General features: G+C 37.0%; 2 protein-coding genes across 3 annotated transcripts in view; one reads left to right on the top strand and one right to left on the bottom strand.

Moving 5' to 3' along the window:
- Positions 1–3,820: 3,820 nt before the first annotated feature.
- On the bottom strand, positions 3,821–7,876 carry LOC117119842 (DET1 homolog). The gene is made up of 3 exons (XM_033264808.1): positions 7,774–7,876; positions 5,007–6,507; positions 3,821–4,751 (listed from the first exon to the last, which is right to left on the bottom strand). The coding sequence occupies exons 2-3, from the start codon at positions 6,491–6,493 to the stop codon at positions 4,514–4,516; spliced, it is 1,725 nt and encodes a 574-aa protein (XP_033120699.1). The 5' UTR covers positions 6,494–6,507; positions 7,774–7,876; the 3' UTR covers positions 3,821–4,513.
- A 182-nt stretch (positions 7,877–8,058) lies between these two features.
- The window catches only part of LOC117119857 (heterogeneous nuclear ribonucleoprotein K-like), a 34,336-nt gene continuing 25,869 nt past the window's right edge, over positions 8,059–16,525 (top strand). For both annotated transcript variants that reach the window (XM_033264836.1, XM_033264835.1), the window contains exon 1: positions 8,059–8,153. The gene's annotated coding sequence lies outside the window, so the exon portion shown is untranslated. The remainder of the gene's footprint in view (positions 8,154–16,525) is intronic.

Raw genomic sequence — 16,525 nt, 5'->3', positions numbered from 1 at the left:
TATATATATATATATATATATGGAACTAGGGCCTACTGATTTTTATGATACTGCACTGTTTGCCTTCTTATCTTAGGGTCATAGATTCAATTCTGTGACAGCAGGACTTTTTCTCACCAATAAAACAAACCCACTCCCAAGCCACAGAGACTTAGTTCATAAAGCATTGTCCATCATGGTTAAGGTACTTGCTGTTGGATGCCAACGAAGAAAAATAAAATGAAAATACAATTATCTGACTTGTTAAACTATGCCTAATATATATAATTATCAGTATATTAGTAAAATTAACTGACAGTCCCCGGCGCAGTAAAATGTCTAGGTCCACATAAACAATAATCCAGTTTGAAGGTAAATGTAGAGGAGGTAAGATAATACCTTGCAGCGTCGTTTTTTGAATTACGTATGGCTGTTGAGCAATATGAACAGTTATTAATTTAGTCTGTTATTAATGAAGATTCATTTCATTCTATATTACTATTAATTTTAATACGTGTAGGCCTACTACATTATGCCTAGCATGAATGCTTACTTCGACGCATGCCCAGAATGTATGTAATGTTACAAGGTGTTGTCTCGTTTTGCGTAGTAAAAGGCTTTTCCTCCTTTGCTTGGGGGTTCAGAACTTTTCATTGGGGAAAATAACTACGACAGATGAAATGTGATAGTACAAGGCAGTTGCGAAGTCTAGAGTGGCAAAGGGGAGCTAGCTCCGGGTCCATAGGTAAAATAAATCCTTGACCCATTCCTTCGGAATTTAAGATCCGTCCCCTGAAACCATGGTCCTACATTGCTACTCCGCCCCATCTGTGGTGCTGGAAGGGTTAAAATAGTGTAATTAGGTATGCAATGGCGAATTCAAGAGTGGAGGGAGCAGCCCGCTCGGGCTGCCTAAAATTTTAAATATTTAAAGAATAATAGAGAAAGAAGGAAAACTATATTAAAATTTTAAGCCTGAGAGTGCCATTTCCGGTTATCCAGAGGTGCCATAATCATTATTATTCTCACCTCAGCCACACCGTGACGGGGAAGTGAGGAGGGGGGGGGGGGGGCTGAGGTATACAGACCCAAGAGTACGGTAGTGGGTGGCAGCAGCAACAATTATCATACGATGGCAAACACTGTCAACGTTGTTAGGTTGTTGGCACATAAGCGGCATTACCGTTTGCAATTTATTTAGTCAGAAATTACGGTATAAAGGCCTACGTTGGCGTATTCATGGTTCAACAGAAAAACGTTTTGAACAGCAAACTAATTAATTAATTAATTTGTTTGTTGAGATGTAGCATGAATTGAATGTGGTGGAGGCTTGGTCACAGACCTGCCAACCCCTGGGCCATGAAAATCTGGAGATTTACCGACAAAATCTGGAGGTTTCTAGAATTAACCAAAAGATGATGCAAGTTACTAAAAAAGACACGTCAAGACAAATCATAGTGGTATAAAATTAATGGTACAAAATTATTGCAAAACAACTTAGGCCTATTAAATTGCTGCTTGTCTATCGCGGCGAATACATTGAATAATAATGATCTAATCAATTATTAAATATGCATAAATAGGAGTATTTGTGGAGGGAACCTGTAAAATCAGTGAAATCGAGTGAAAATTACATTCGATCGGGACAACTGGAGATTTGTTTAGACGGGTGACACCCGACAGAATCGGGTGAGTTGGCAGGTCTGCTGGTCAAGCTTAAAAGAACATGGTGGCGGCACTTTTCATACAGTAGCCCTAATTTCCAGGCTATGAATTATTTCAAAAAGAATTGAAACGTAGAGTTTTACATTCAGAGAATGAAATCCATATGCAGGGGTGGATTCCAGAGCCGTAGATATAGAGAGTTTAGCCAACTTGGTTTCACAGGATTCTGCTATGCGCGCGTGTGATTGAGTGGATCACAATCACATGACTTACACCGGCCATGTTGTCACCAAAACAAAACATTGACGAACCTCAAACGCGATAGGATATATTAAAATCCCTTTGAATTGTCCTAATGAACAGAATAATAAAATAAAGTTTATGCAGCATCAGTGTTGTTAAAGCTAATACTCGTGGACGCTGTTTGGTAACAACATGGCGCCATGCGCCAAGTTGGCCAAACTCTCTCTATCTACGGCTCTGGTGGATTCGGGAAAGGAAATTTCGGAAAGAAGAAAAAAAAAAGATCTCCCAAAACGTCTCAGACGTTATTTTCGGGCGTCAGGGAGACAAAAAATTCGCGGGGGCACGCTACACAGTACAGTGCTTGCAATGAAAACACTGTAGCAACAGTGTAGCGATTTTAAGGAAACCAGATTTCGGTCCACTTCGCAATCAGATACTATTGCAAACTTTTTTCTAATGGAATGTTATGATAACGTCCACATAACTGATTGAAAGTTAATTGTCTCGTACAGGCTGGCTACCCGGCCTTCCAAACGTGTTTGCTCTAAACAACTATATTAAATAAACAATCTAACCAATACAAGTATAAGTCTGGAATCTGTCTACGTCCTCAAAATAGCGAAACTACCCAGAACAAGTATTTTGTTGTAAATACCAATCACATGTTCAACTAACATATCATTTACTTAACAGTAAATAAAAGTAATTTCAGCATTGAAAGTTTTACTGTACTCTTCTTACATTTTACTCTTTTAAATATTGTGGGTTTGTATTTTTGTTTTAATGTCAATGTAATACAATATCCTGTGTATTTTAAATATGGATAAATAAGAATTTCTTGAATCTTTATTTTCCACACAATAACGTCACACACTGGTGTAAACGTACTAGGCCTATGCCACCATAATACTTCGTAAAATTCGCGTTGATAAACTATATATTATAAGGTCTAGTCTTAGTCGTACTGTAGCTCCTTTTGTGTTACAAAATACTACATTTTTTTTCTGTGTTTAAATTTGTGAATGAAAGAATTGTGTAGAAATGGTCGTGACCACACATATACGTCACCAGTGCGTGATACGTCATGCTGTGTATTTTATGTGATTACGTAGCACTTTCTTCAGCTAACTAGTAACAACACTCCAGGGTACAATAAATCAATGCAACTGTCATTTGTATAATCAGTCTGTATTTCAGACAATATGGTGGTGTAAATTTTTTGATGATTTATGTAATTATTTTGTAGGGCCTATGGTCGTGAATAGCCTGCTCCCCTCTCTCATGTTCATGTTTAATCAGAATCAATTTATAAAAGTGACTGAAAACAACAGATATTTTACAATAAACATTTATTCCATGGACTTTGGCAAGAAAGAAACACGGGGAAAATACTGATTATTAATCTATATAAATGCATATAGAAATTAGGAATTGCACAAAAAAAAAAAAAAAGTAAATAAATATAAAATGTTTATCTCATCCACTTTTATCATGACCATCATATCAACAATATCAATTTGAAGCATACTGTAGAATATAACAGCTAACATGGAGAATTCAGTTTAAAGAGGTCCAATAAGAGTTATCCCACCAAGCAACAGGATAAATTCTTAATCAAGTGAATTATAGTACTACCAACTGAAGCCAGTCTTGCTTGGCCATACATTGTGATTGCTATCAGGAAATGCCAGTCTTGCTTGGCCGTACATCTTGATTGCTATCAAGGAACGCCAGTCTTTATTGGCCTTACCTGGATTGCTACCAATGGACGGTAGTCTTGCTTGGACTTACCAGGGGCGGATCCAGAAAGGTCCAAAAGGGGGGGGGGGGCCGGAAGCGGGAGCCGAAAGTTGGGTCGATTGAGACAACACTGTCGTAGGGGGTCTGGGGCATGCCCCCGCGAAATTTTTGTGTTCTAGACGCCTGAACATAACATTTGAGGCATTCTGGGCTATCATTTTTTTCTTTTTCTCTCTTTTTTTCTTTTTTTCTTCTTTTTTTTACCTCCTAAAAGGGGAGGCCGGGCCGCCCCCCCTAAATCCGCCCCTGCTTACATCTAGATTGCTACCAATGGATGGCAGTCTTGCTTGGCCTTACATCTAGATTGCTACCAATGGACGGTAGTCTTGCTTGGCCTTACATCTAGATTGCTACCAATGGACGGTAGTCTTACTTGGACTTACATCTAGTTTGCTACCAATGGATGGCAGTCTTGCTTGGACTTACATCTAGATTGCTACCAATGGATGGCAGTCTTGCTTGGACTTACATCTAGATTGCTACCAATGGACGGCAGTCTTGCTTGGCCATACATTGTGATTGCTACCAAGGAACGGCAATCTTGCATGCCCTTACATCTGGATTGCTACCAATGGACAGCAGTCTTGCTTGGCCATACATTGTGATTGCTACCAATGGACAGCAGTCTTGCATGCCCTTACATCTAGATTGCTACCAATGGACAGCAGTCTTGCTTGGCCATACATTGTGATTGCTACCAAGTAACGGCAGTCTTGCATGCCCTTACATCTAGATTGCTACCAATGGATGGCAGTCTTGCTTGGCCATACATTGTGATTGCTACCAATGGACGGTAGTCTTGCTTGGCCTTACATCTGGATTGCTACCAAGGGATGCCAGTCTTGCTTGGTCGTACATCATGATTTAATGCTACTGGGTGGCGTACATGGAAGTTCACTACATACTCTGCATTGGTTCTTTGAACTGATATTGCAAAAGGCTCATGTGGATGAAATGTGAAAGCTACTAGGCGTCTTGGTGTAGGTTGCTGTGATGTTGGACGCCCATGACCACCAGCTTGGATACGGAACCTTAGCAGCCCTGAATCCCTGGCATAAAATCTGTTGAAAAAATAAAAGTAGTTGAGAAGGCAATTCTATTGCAATTTGCTTTACCTACAGCCTAATGATCAGTACTGGGATCTTTATTACATCATCATCATATTCCTAAGCTGCCACATTATTCAATAAATCATTATCATGCTATCATCTTTAAAATCTATCATAATTATTTTTTACATCATAATTCATCATCAATATCTTCATCACCATAAAATTGAATAAGAATTGGTAATTTTGTTTTTCAAGGATATTTACCTAATTGGGTGATCACCACATGTTTTAGGTCGCTCCATTGCTGACACCCACTTGTCATCATAGCTAAAAAGAGCCAGGTCTAGGTAAGGACTACTACTGTAAGACTGCGAACTGATGGGCAACTGGGCAAGTAGACGCTTAACAGCCTCAGTGTGGCCGCCAAATTTAGCATTAATTATTGTATGTTTGAATCGTTCTTGAATCTGACGAGCATAGATATTACTAGAGCAGGTAAATTGAGCGAAAGTATGCAAACTAGCATTGCGAAACAAATCACCAAAATTCTCAAAGAGTTCCAATAGTTGTTTTGAAGTGTTATCAAAGACTGCTATCACTTCCGTTGTAACCATGTTATATACAACAAAGAAAGATGGTAGAGAATTTGGATCTTGTGATAAAAGAGACACAACTGCTTCACTTGAGTACTTAATCAAGAGGTGGTCTTCATCAAGCAGCTGCATCTTCCACATCCGCAGAGATCGGAACTGATGGTAGTATCTGAAGAAATGACGGGAACTCTCAGGTGTGCCTTGATTGTGAGCTTTACGGTAAAGAAAAACCAGTAATCTATGTTTGAGGGAGTTAATAGTAGGATCAGAATATTGACTATCTTGCCTGTGGGAGGGATGTGGTGGTTCAACACGTAATGATGAATACACTAAAGCATCATCTTCAAAGCAGAATCTACCAATTGTTTGAACATCAATAAAACTGCCATCAGATGTAACATGAAATATATGAATTGTTTGTTGTTGTACAGAAAGTACTGCTAGAATGTTTTTGAAAAGGTAAATCCCTTGATTATGAGAAAGGAAGATTTTGTCGCATTTAAATGTTCGTGTGTCACAAAGAATTCCAGACTCCAAATCAATAATATGTAATGAATAGTCTTCCAGCATGAATTTTGGGTTTGGTGAAATAGATTCATTGTTCCTATAAATGTCAAAGAAATGCCGATCTTCTGGAATAAAGACAGCAGAACCAACAATCACATATCGTCCATCATCAGTGAACAAACTGCATTCTCTGTTTAGGTGTTCACCATTAGGTGCTACGTTTACAGTGTGTTTCAAGCGGAAAAATCTTTCAAAAATATTATTTCGAATTTTATGAGATTCAGGATCACCATCATCTTTAATCATGTGACCATTGGCATTTTTTAGCAGTTCTCCTGCTGCCTGAGATCCACGGAATTCATAAATTTCTAGAGATGTTTGATCAGCAGAAAATGCGATGAAATACTGTCCATCAGGGGAGAATTTTCTGAGGAAGCATGGAGGCTTTTTCAAGTTGACAATCGTGTAGTTTGGGAAAATATTTTGATGAAATTGCCGTGCACAATGAAACTGTGTACATGGTTTACGTATATGGGTTTCCCTTTGCCTTAGTCTGTACACGATATTCTGATTTGGGATTTTGCGTGGCCGTATTTGATTCAACATTTCTGTTGTATTGTCATCTGGCACAACTGCATCAACCTTGTCCATTATTTATATGCAACCTGAAAAAATAGGGTAAAGCATTCATAATAAATACAATGACATTTTTATTTCATATTTTCATTTATTTCACCAATTACTATCTGTAGTCTGTATACACTACCATCATCTTTACCTCCACACTAAAGCCTTAGACTTTCTGCCCAGGACTTTTCCTTAGTAAAGTTTAAGAGGCTATGAATTAAACTTGTAGGCAAGGTGACTATTCTCTCATATGACTGGCCTCGCTCTCTCGAGTAAATAACCAAATCTACTTTTTAAATTAAGACTAATTTATTCTTCAATTTTTAAGATATTTAATTTTTAAAATTCTTTAGATCATTGTTGATATGTTTTTGTTTATTTAATTGTTTTTTTGTTTTTGTTTAAAGTATAAAATTATTTATAGTTTTAAGTTTATCACCCTATGGCTGGAAATGTGATGAGGGAGGCTTATTATTTTGCTAAGGCCAAATCAGCCTGTGGTTGTTTACCTGTGCATGATATTTAAAGCAAAATACATGATTGAGATTATAAACAATACCTACTAACTACTTACTAAAAAATAAATGCAAAAGAAAATGAACTTTTTTTCCCCAAAATATTTTTTTTTTCCAATACCATAGTCCATCACATGCAGGCAAGGGTGATAAACTCTTATTGGCGTTTTAATAATAGGCCTGTGAGTCATTGTGTTATTTACAACAAACACTATTTATTAATCCGAGTCAACTGCATGTAAAACGCACTTGGCGAAAGGGCTGAATTTTTCCGGCGATGTCCAACTACCCATTCTGAGATTCTGTCTCTTTTGGCTAAATTGTGTGCAACTGATTTGTACATTTGGTTGAGTATTTTTGGCCTAATTAAGAATAAATGATTGAATGCATACATGGGATGGATGAGTCCTGACTGACACCGTGATGACAGGCCTAGGCCCCCTAGGCTCCTAGCATTGAATTTTATTACTATAATTATTATTACTAAACAAGCCCAGCTACCTAGGTAGTACTACTAGAGTAGTAGTAGTAAGTATAAACTGGGCCTACCTAAGCCTAGGACTTAGGTAGGGTAGGCCTAACCTAGGCCTGGGCCTGGCCCTAGCCTAGGCTAGCTGGGTTATGCCAGGCCAAGGCCTAGCTAGACCTCTAGCTAGGGCCCAGGGCCTAGCCTAGTAGGCTTACGTTGTAAGTAATAAGGGATCAGAAGTAAGTATTCATCATACTATTAACTGGCCGATATATTCATATTTAAAAAAGTTTTAAAATTAAGACTTCCAAAAAACCTACCCGCTACCCCTAGGCCTAGAACAGTCCAATACGGTCAAATGAGTTTAATTTAAATAAAATCAACAAATCGTAAAAATATTTACGCGATATAATGACCTTTGACATGAAGGCCTCGAATGTAATTATTTTATTTGAAATCATTCAATATCATGAAAATACTTTCTATAATTTTAAATACTACATTTATTAAAATATATGTAATGGTTTAGTATTTTAATTATAGTTATTAGCCTTATTTATACTATAAACCTCTAAAATTAATATATATTATTTCTCAAATAATAACAATTTTTGGAAAAGCCACCAACGCGCTTGTGCATCTGCCATTTTGTCCTGGCACGCCTCTACGAAAATAGCGTGAAGAGCAAAGAAATTTTTTGGTTGGTATCTGAAAAAACATAATTTATTGACACTTTCATTTCTAACAGTACCTGTAAAATTAACTGTCTTGTTAAATAATGTACATATTTTGTGTTCAATAACAATTAAGTCAACAAACATAGCTTCTCATTGACTAATGAAGGCAGGTTTTCCTCCCGCTTTTGTTGGTATGGTAAGCCTTTTCCATTTTTTCTACCACCGTGTCTTCTCCTCCTACTACTAGGCCTAAGGCTCTAGTCCCCTAGTTAGCCTAGGGCCCTAAACCTAGGCCTAGATGGGCCCATAAGCAGTAGTTGTATAGGCCGTGTCAACTAACTCGGCCAAAATGTGGTTTCATCCGGAAAAGTCTGCAGTCCTAGCCTAGGAATGCACCACCACCAGGAACCTATTGATGAGAAGAATGATTGAAAGAATAGCAAAGGTTAAACGGAGCAAGTATATCAACAAAAATTATATTACCATCAATTGAGGGGGGGAGAGATTAAAGAAATACTGCAGATGAACGTTCAATCGCTATAAATACAGTGCAATCAACAGAAGTCAACAAGATAAATTTAACTTCCAATATTTACATGTAGGCCCTTAGAGTATGTAGAGAAATAATAAAGTTCACTCTTCCAATACCCAATAAATACCGGGATATGACCGGTTGAGCCGCCGACAAGTTGAGCCGCCGGTCATTTCTATGGAACGCCAAGCGCGTCTCTCAGTGAATGTAGTGCGTCTCTCGGTGAATGTAGTCGGCTTGCCGATGTCATCAGTGAATGAACTGCCCAGATACCAGCTACATATTTATCCCACAGTCTTGTCAGTCTTTGATTTGCTCGTATTGTGTAATTGAAAATTAGAATTTTGATATTTTTATGTACTACATTTTTAACTGAATTTTTTTTTACATTTTTTGAATTGTTAGATTCAAATTTATTTTTGTCATTAAAATTTAGGCACTACATTTACTGAGAGACACGCTTGGCGTTCCATAGAAATGACCGGCGGCTCAACTTGTCGGCGGCTCAACCGGTCATAATCCGTTTGGTTAGTGTAGCATATCTATTATTGAACCCTTTCCGAACAAGATTGTTGTAGTCCAGCTAGGCTACAGCCTAGCCTCTGATAGCTAGAAACAAAAAATAATTGAAATGTCCCAAATATTTTTTTATTTATTTTTAATAGAAAGGCATAACTGAATGAAGCATTTTAAAACAAAAATTATGTAAATCGGACCAATGTTAGCAGAGATATTGCTATTTTAAATATGTTTTTTGCTGGAGTTAATTCCTATTTTTATTATACAAGAAGTGTGTCCCTTACAGTATAATTATGTAGCATTTTAGGCCATGTTAAAATAATACTTGACAATTACTCACGATTATAATTTAGTATTTTACTATTGATATTAGAATTAATAATTTTTATCAACTTATAGATTCTACGTATAATAAATTATATTGAATCGCATAACTCTAGGCCTAATTGCAGGCCTCAGACAACACGGTAGCCAGCGGGGAAAACATCGTTTACCCTGCGTGTAGCCGCCGTTAATTAACGAGGGTGCCCTCTATTCGTACGAGCCGAGCCTAGCTGCGGTACGTGATGAGACAATAGAATTTTATGCCATCAATTTCAGTTAATATGCTCACAAATATTATTTAAAACTTATCTATATAGTTTAAAAACTGAAGAAAACAAACATGTTAACCAAAAAACCAGCGAAGGTTTCCTTTTATTATAGAAAATCGACGAAACATTGGTTGTACTAAAAAAACTTCTACTAAATCGATTCCTGCGCTTAAAAAGCCAATAACTAGTGTTATCTGGAAGTAATTTGGTCAAATTGTTGTATGCTTCCGCGAAATACCCAATTAATACATTGGATATCCTATCTCCGTCGGGGCACTATTTTCTATCGCAATGTTTGTATTGACGAATTATAGCGCCCTCTATCGGTTTTGTATCTAGCTACCTCTGAAATAGGCATAGGGCCTAGGCCTAGCTAGGAAGAAGAGTCCTGTGGGTTCGCTATGACTAGCCTACAAAAAGTTAACATACATACAGTGTACAGTACCTGCTGTTTTGCTGTACTGTACAGCAAATTTAATTACCAATAAATGAATGCTTTTACATTATTTTTACGTGCATTTTCGGTCTGGATATTTTTTCACTAAACCCCAACACATTCTTCGTAGTCACGATGCCACTTGCTGTAAACATCAGACATCAGGTTGCGCCTCCTAAACTCTGCCAGCTAATTGGTGTTTTTTTTTGTGGGGTCATGTGCAAACATGTGCTTGGCTGTGATGACATCAGATCGCCCAAAGATTCATTGCGCGACAGAACATACTCAGTGTATTTTCACCTATATTTATAAATTAAACCTAAATAAATCTAACAAATTTAAATTTTATTCTCTACAAATTTTCAATGTAATTAAATTAGCAACATGTTTCTCAAAAGTGTCTGGTTTAAAGAATAAGTGAACCTATGCATTTATAATTTACACTGATGAATCGAAAGACATCCAAATCCTAATAAACGTCTACTAAAAAAAGAGTCAGCCATTGTAAAAACTTGCTTTGAGTTCCGTCTTCATTTCAGGTTGATTCCAATCGTTTTGTACTTTATTAAACAATGGAAGGTGTAATTTTCACTTGATCTAACCATGTAACTTTAACGTTTACTGGTGTGTTGTTTTAACTCAATAGATAATCTCTGGCAGCAGTACGCTACTGGGACTGAGAAAGCAGTACGAATGGTTCATTCATAGTGTTAGGCAAACATTAGTGTTAATTCCTAGACAGCAATGTGATTATTGCGTTATTTCGTCTGGAAAGCGTTGTTTATTAACTGTTTGCTCGGTTTGTAGTTTCGTACATTGTACACAATAAAGTATAATGATCCACGATATCGGTATAGAGACGTTTTTCAGCCTAGGCCTAGCATCTTTTACGTCGGTAAATAATTGCCGTGGTCAGCAAAAGTTGCGTCTGCATTTCGAGGGCTGTGGAAATGAGTTATTTTGAAATGCAAGGGGAACAATTTTTCACACCCCTTGATAGCAGTTTAGGTGCGCGATCGCACGCCTTAAATGATGAGGTCTGATGCACTGGAAAGAAGGGTGTAGGCTAGACGTAGCCAAAGTAGTCTAGGCTAGGCTAGAACTGTTTCGGTCGCGAACATGTTTTAGCCTAGGTAGTCTAGGCTAGGCTAGAACCGTTTCGGTCGCGAACATGTTCGGACGAGATATCTGGGTGGGACAGATTTTGTATTGTATGTAGTCCTAGGTAGAGGGTAGGGTAATATTAATAGTCCCTGTTTCTCGACCTACAAGGTTATAACAGGTAATCTTGGACTTTTGGACAATAAGCCTATAATAGGCCGTCTAGGCCTATGTAACTCGTACCTTCCAACTACAAATTCATAAAATTAAATTGTATCCTGCCTGTAAAATGTAATCATCCTTTCGCCGATTTCTACGCTAGTTTTCGACACTGCCTTAAGAGTTTTGCCCAGTTTTTGACATGTAGTTTTCACACAATCAGTGCTATTTTTGCAATTTTCATATCTTGGAAATACAAAGATATTGCCCAACGATAAGAATAGCACACCATTGTGTTTTTAATATTTTGTAGTTCAGATGATGCTGCTTTGTGAGAAAAACTTATAACAAAAAACATTTTTTAAAACAGACATTTTTAGAAATGCAATATTTTTCTTATAGTTACTATAGCTGGGAATACTTCACTAAATTAAAGAAATCAAAGCTGTAGTTAATTAACTTTTTCAGGATTGATCCGCAAAAACGGCAGAATTCAATGAAAAACATGCATAACATGCATAATTGATATAACTTCAACATACAATACTTTTTCAAGAAACTTGGCACAGATCATGTTTGTGTAGAGGCTTTTTAAATTATGTCATGGAATGGATACCCTTTAAAAGTTGTTAACCATGTACTCAATAAATTAAATGAACCTAAATTTATACATAGGCCTACTGATGATAGCTTGATTAAGATCTGGGTTAGATTGACTTATCTAGGAAAGACAGGTGAATCCATTTTACGTATTCTTAAACAAAGTAAAGAAACACTTAGTTAAAGAGGTAAAATTCATAACATTATGGCAGTACAAAAATTTCTGTCATTTTATATCTACTAAAGATCAAACCCCTAAGGAATATAGGAGCTCTGTTGTTTATCATTGTAAATGTCCAGGTTGTAATAGTGATTATATTAGTAAGACAAATAGATGCTTAATACTTAAAGAACATTCTTCATGATTTGATAGTGTTATAAATAATCATATACAAAATTGTGAGGCATTCTAATATGTTCTAGGTTTACAAGGTATACTTGAAAATGATAATGTAGCTTGTAATTTAAGTAATAAATTAGGTTTAATATTTTATAATACTAATATTATTGACAGTTCGCAAAATTGGTCTACTATTGTTTAAAGAAGCGTTTGCTATACATAGGTTCCACCCATTGCTTAACAATGGGCTGAAAGCTTTAAAGGAGCTTTCTTTGGTTTTGTAGGTAGCTTTGATCAGTAGGGTAAGAATGCTTTGATCTTTAGTTTATTCATAGCTATGTCACCTACTAGGGGTAATGTTTTGATTGGTCAAACACTTTTGGTACTTGTGCATATAAACTTGCAAATATAGATAATTTTTTATCCCTGATGATGACATAATTAATGTCAAAATATTAATTCCCGACACGATGGTGTGCATTTCGATACTTGGAGTGTGTATTATACTATCTTATCTGAGATTAATCATTGGACCTTTCGATTTTTACGAATTACAAAGGTCATGAAAAATGCATTATAGTACTAGTTATACTGTCCATCATACTACTTTAGGCTTAGAAAGGTCGAACCAATTAGATGTAAAATAATCAAAACTAGCCGAAATTCAGGCAGGCAGTGCATGCCTCTAGACCTACATTGTCTAGGCTAAGGCTGTGCAGCCTACCCAGGGCCTACCTTAGACTGTCTTATGATTACCTACGGTCTAAATGCAATGTAAATCGAATCAGCTAGTGTATGGTAACATCCACCCTTTATCTTTTTAAGAATGAATTGCTGTTCGGATATTCAATGAGCATCTACAGTATATTTGTTTGTTTTTGTTTCACTGTCAAAAGAGGGTATTGCAAACCTAAAAAAAAAACACCGCAAACCCCATCCAAACCTTGTGGTAGTGATTAAATAGTGAGTAGGACTCACTTTGTATCTCAGTAAAAAAAAAAATGTAATTTTATGTTCGTAACAACCTACTTTTTGGGTAAAAATGCTATTTTTTTGTATAAAAACATTGCTAAACCCTGCAAACCTAAAAAAAACCCCCAAAAAACACCACAAACCCCATCCAAACCTTGTGATAGTAATTGAATCATGTAGTATAGGACTTGCATATGGTATCTCATAAAAAAAAAAATCATAAATTTATGTTCATCACAACCTATTTTTGGGTACTAAATGATTAAAGTCTATTTTTGAAACTTTTTATTCCCAAAAATGGGCTAATAACTATACTACAGTTTGCTATGTCAGAAATTGGACTCCAGAGCTAGATTTTTGTGCCAAAATGGATTTTACAGTCCTGCGAAGTCGAAAACTCGCATCAGTCGAATTTTTGAAAAAGTCCCAATTCTTTCCTATGTATTACTGTGTAAATTGTTTGTTTAATTCAAAATTTTATAAGTCGAATTTCGGCTATATCGACGGAATTTTCCGGAATTATCAGCCGTGGGAAAATACGAAGTTCAATCCTTGTTGTACGGCAACAAGCTAGCCATGTCAAAACTAACATCTCAGACAGCGAGCTGTCGAACTTGGCACACACGATCGTATGTCGTAAGTTGCAGTTTACTCTCACAATACAGACTCCCCTCCAGACCGGCTTCAATGTTCAGTTTTTCGTCCTGTTCAGTTTGTAGAACTTGTATTGAACCCATTTTGAACAAGATTGTTGTAGTCAGGGCCTAGCTATTTAATTAATTTATCAAAGCCCTGGATTCTTTTGACTAGGCCTAGCCTACACAAATTCAACACATTATTTAGTAATACGTACCTGTTGTTTTGCTGTACTGCTCAGCAAATCTAATTATTACCAATAAAATTGATGCGACTTTTATATTGTTTTTGCGTGCATTTCTTTAGGTCTGATTGTGTTTTTCCAAGCACACATTCTTCATTGGGCAATGCCACTTGCTGGTCGGCAGTCTAGTTGTAAACAGAACAGGGCGCGCCCCCAAAACTCTGCTGCCTGCCAATTAGTCTATTTTCGTGTGGTGTCATGTTAATCAACAGGTAATCTCCATGGCAATGCGAGTACTAAGCGTCTCGTTTTCACAGCGTCTGGTATGCTTGTCGTTAAACGATGTCTATTTAACTATCGTCTGGTTTTTCCAGTGTGTTACCATTCTGAATTGGACAAATCGTCCGCGATTTGGAATAGGGAGTTCATGTCCTACTACCGCCGCGTCTTAACAGCGGTGTAACGCATGTGCTTTCTGATCCAAATTAAAGTCCAAATGGACCCCATGGGACCCGTCTTACTACTTTACTACCCTACAATGCCTTGACAACACAGTTTATAACTTTTTGTATAATTTTCAAATTCCAAATAGCTCAAAATCCCACATACACACTTAGAACCACATTTTACTATGAAGGTTTGACCAATTATGTAATGCCTGTGTGCTCTCTGGGGAAACGCTTAGTTCCTCCAAGGAGCCCCAGGAAGACCATTCACTACCGAGCTATCAAATATGAAACTTTTGACAATACGGTACTGGCTGAATCTCTACCAAGCTTAGAATCCGCCTGCGCCCTTTAATGTGGCAATAAATAGAGAATTAAATACATGATTATCCATTTATAGATAGTAGTTCTATTATTCAATGCATGTAAAGATATTATAGGCATGTTAAAATCTATGAATAAGATAACCTATATATTATTATGGTAAAAGTCCTCCTAATCATTTGGATATTCAGATGGATAAAGGTCCAAAACACCATGGATTGGACCTTAACGATGATCATTTTATTCAAATTTGCCCAGAGCAACACAATTAAAAATTTGTGGTATCAAGGTGACACAAACGTCTTTATACTGTATTGGTATTTTTTAGCTTATTAGAAGACCTGAAGAAAAAGTAATCCAGAAGTCATAGCCCTACAAATATCATGGGAAAAGTAATTTTTGTCCGTCTATTATTAAATATTGAAATGGTACCTTACAGAATATAACTTGGTGCGTATAGAAAAAGAATTTTGGTTCAAAATGTTGACACACTGATAGACACTGTTGAAATTTGCCTTAGTTTTTTGACATGAAAATTAGCTTGTTTTAGAGTAGGCCTGCAGCAATGTCATGCTCTCCTCTTTCTGGACTTTCTACTCTCTTTTTTCTCTATTTTTTGTGGGGTTAGTGATAGCCATTGTGCTCCCTCAATCCACCCCTGATAATGATTATTTCAATGGTAGTTTGATTAAAAGTATAAGCTCTTACTTAAAGGTCAATGCCTCCGTCGGCCGCACACTTTCTCCAGCCCTGCCTAGACCTGTAGCAGTGTATGTAGCATAGGCCTAGACCTAGCCTAGGTTCCAGGCCCTAATTTTAGGTTACTCGCTCTTTATTGCACTTAGTGCACGCCATACCTAATTTAATTGGTGTACCATACTCGATTTCTTTTTTTCGAATTAGGGCCTGGGCAAACGATTCATGCGTACGATTTCCCACATCAAATTTGATGTGGGATATCGTATGCATGACTGATTTTGTAAATCATGTGATTGGCTAACTTCATGCATATTAATCAATCTTGGTAAATTTTCAAAATTGAAGATGCGGATGTCTCGTCTAGAACAAGCTAACCAGCTCCCTTTTGGCTACCTACTTGAATTAAAACAGTTAGTATATAGTTCTGCTGAGAACGACATGGACTGATAACCGTAGGCTATACTTAGGAACCTTGCTCACCGCTAGCTGCTACACAGATTTAGGCCTTTATAGGGTAGAATATTGTTAAAAAACGTAGGTCTCTGTAAGTAAGAACTTAAAAATAGGCCAAGCCTCTACTAGTCTAGGCTGGCAGGCTACCTGACTCCACACGAGGCCTGCCATCCTCCTGGAAAGTTAAAGTGTTGTTGTATTTGTATGGTATGCCATCTAGTCTAAGCTTGATTGTTTTTGCCATTGCCAAAATTAGTCTTACTAGGGTCTATTCTAAATATTTTAGGCCCGTTTTATTAGGGAGGACTATTTAAATTTTGTCATGCCTAACTAGTCGACGCGAGTGACTCAGTTTCGTGGCTCCAAAAATATGAACATTTAATTGGTTGAAATTGTTTATT

The sequence above is a fragment of the Anneissia japonica genome, unplaced genomic scaffold (genome assembly GCF_011630105.1).
Source record: "Anneissia japonica isolate Jap-2015-1 unplaced genomic scaffold, ASM1163010v1 scaffold724_len3256291_cov202, whole genome shotgun sequence".
Taxonomy (NCBI): domain Eukaryota; kingdom Metazoa; phylum Echinodermata; class Crinoidea; order Comatulida; family Comatulidae; genus Anneissia; species Anneissia japonica.
This window is presented reverse-complemented; position numbering and strand designations above follow the sequence as displayed.

Bases quoted from the DNA above. Each gene is read 5' to 3' on its own strand.
- LOC117119842 (XM_033264808.1), bottom strand. From the start codon at position 6,493: ATGGACAAGGTTGATGCAGTTGTGCCAGATGACAATACAACAGAAATG. The intron at 4,752-5,006 runs GTAAATATCCTT...TTTTTTCAACAG, and splicing joins TGTGGTGATCACCCAATTAG to ATTTTATGCCAGGGATTCAG.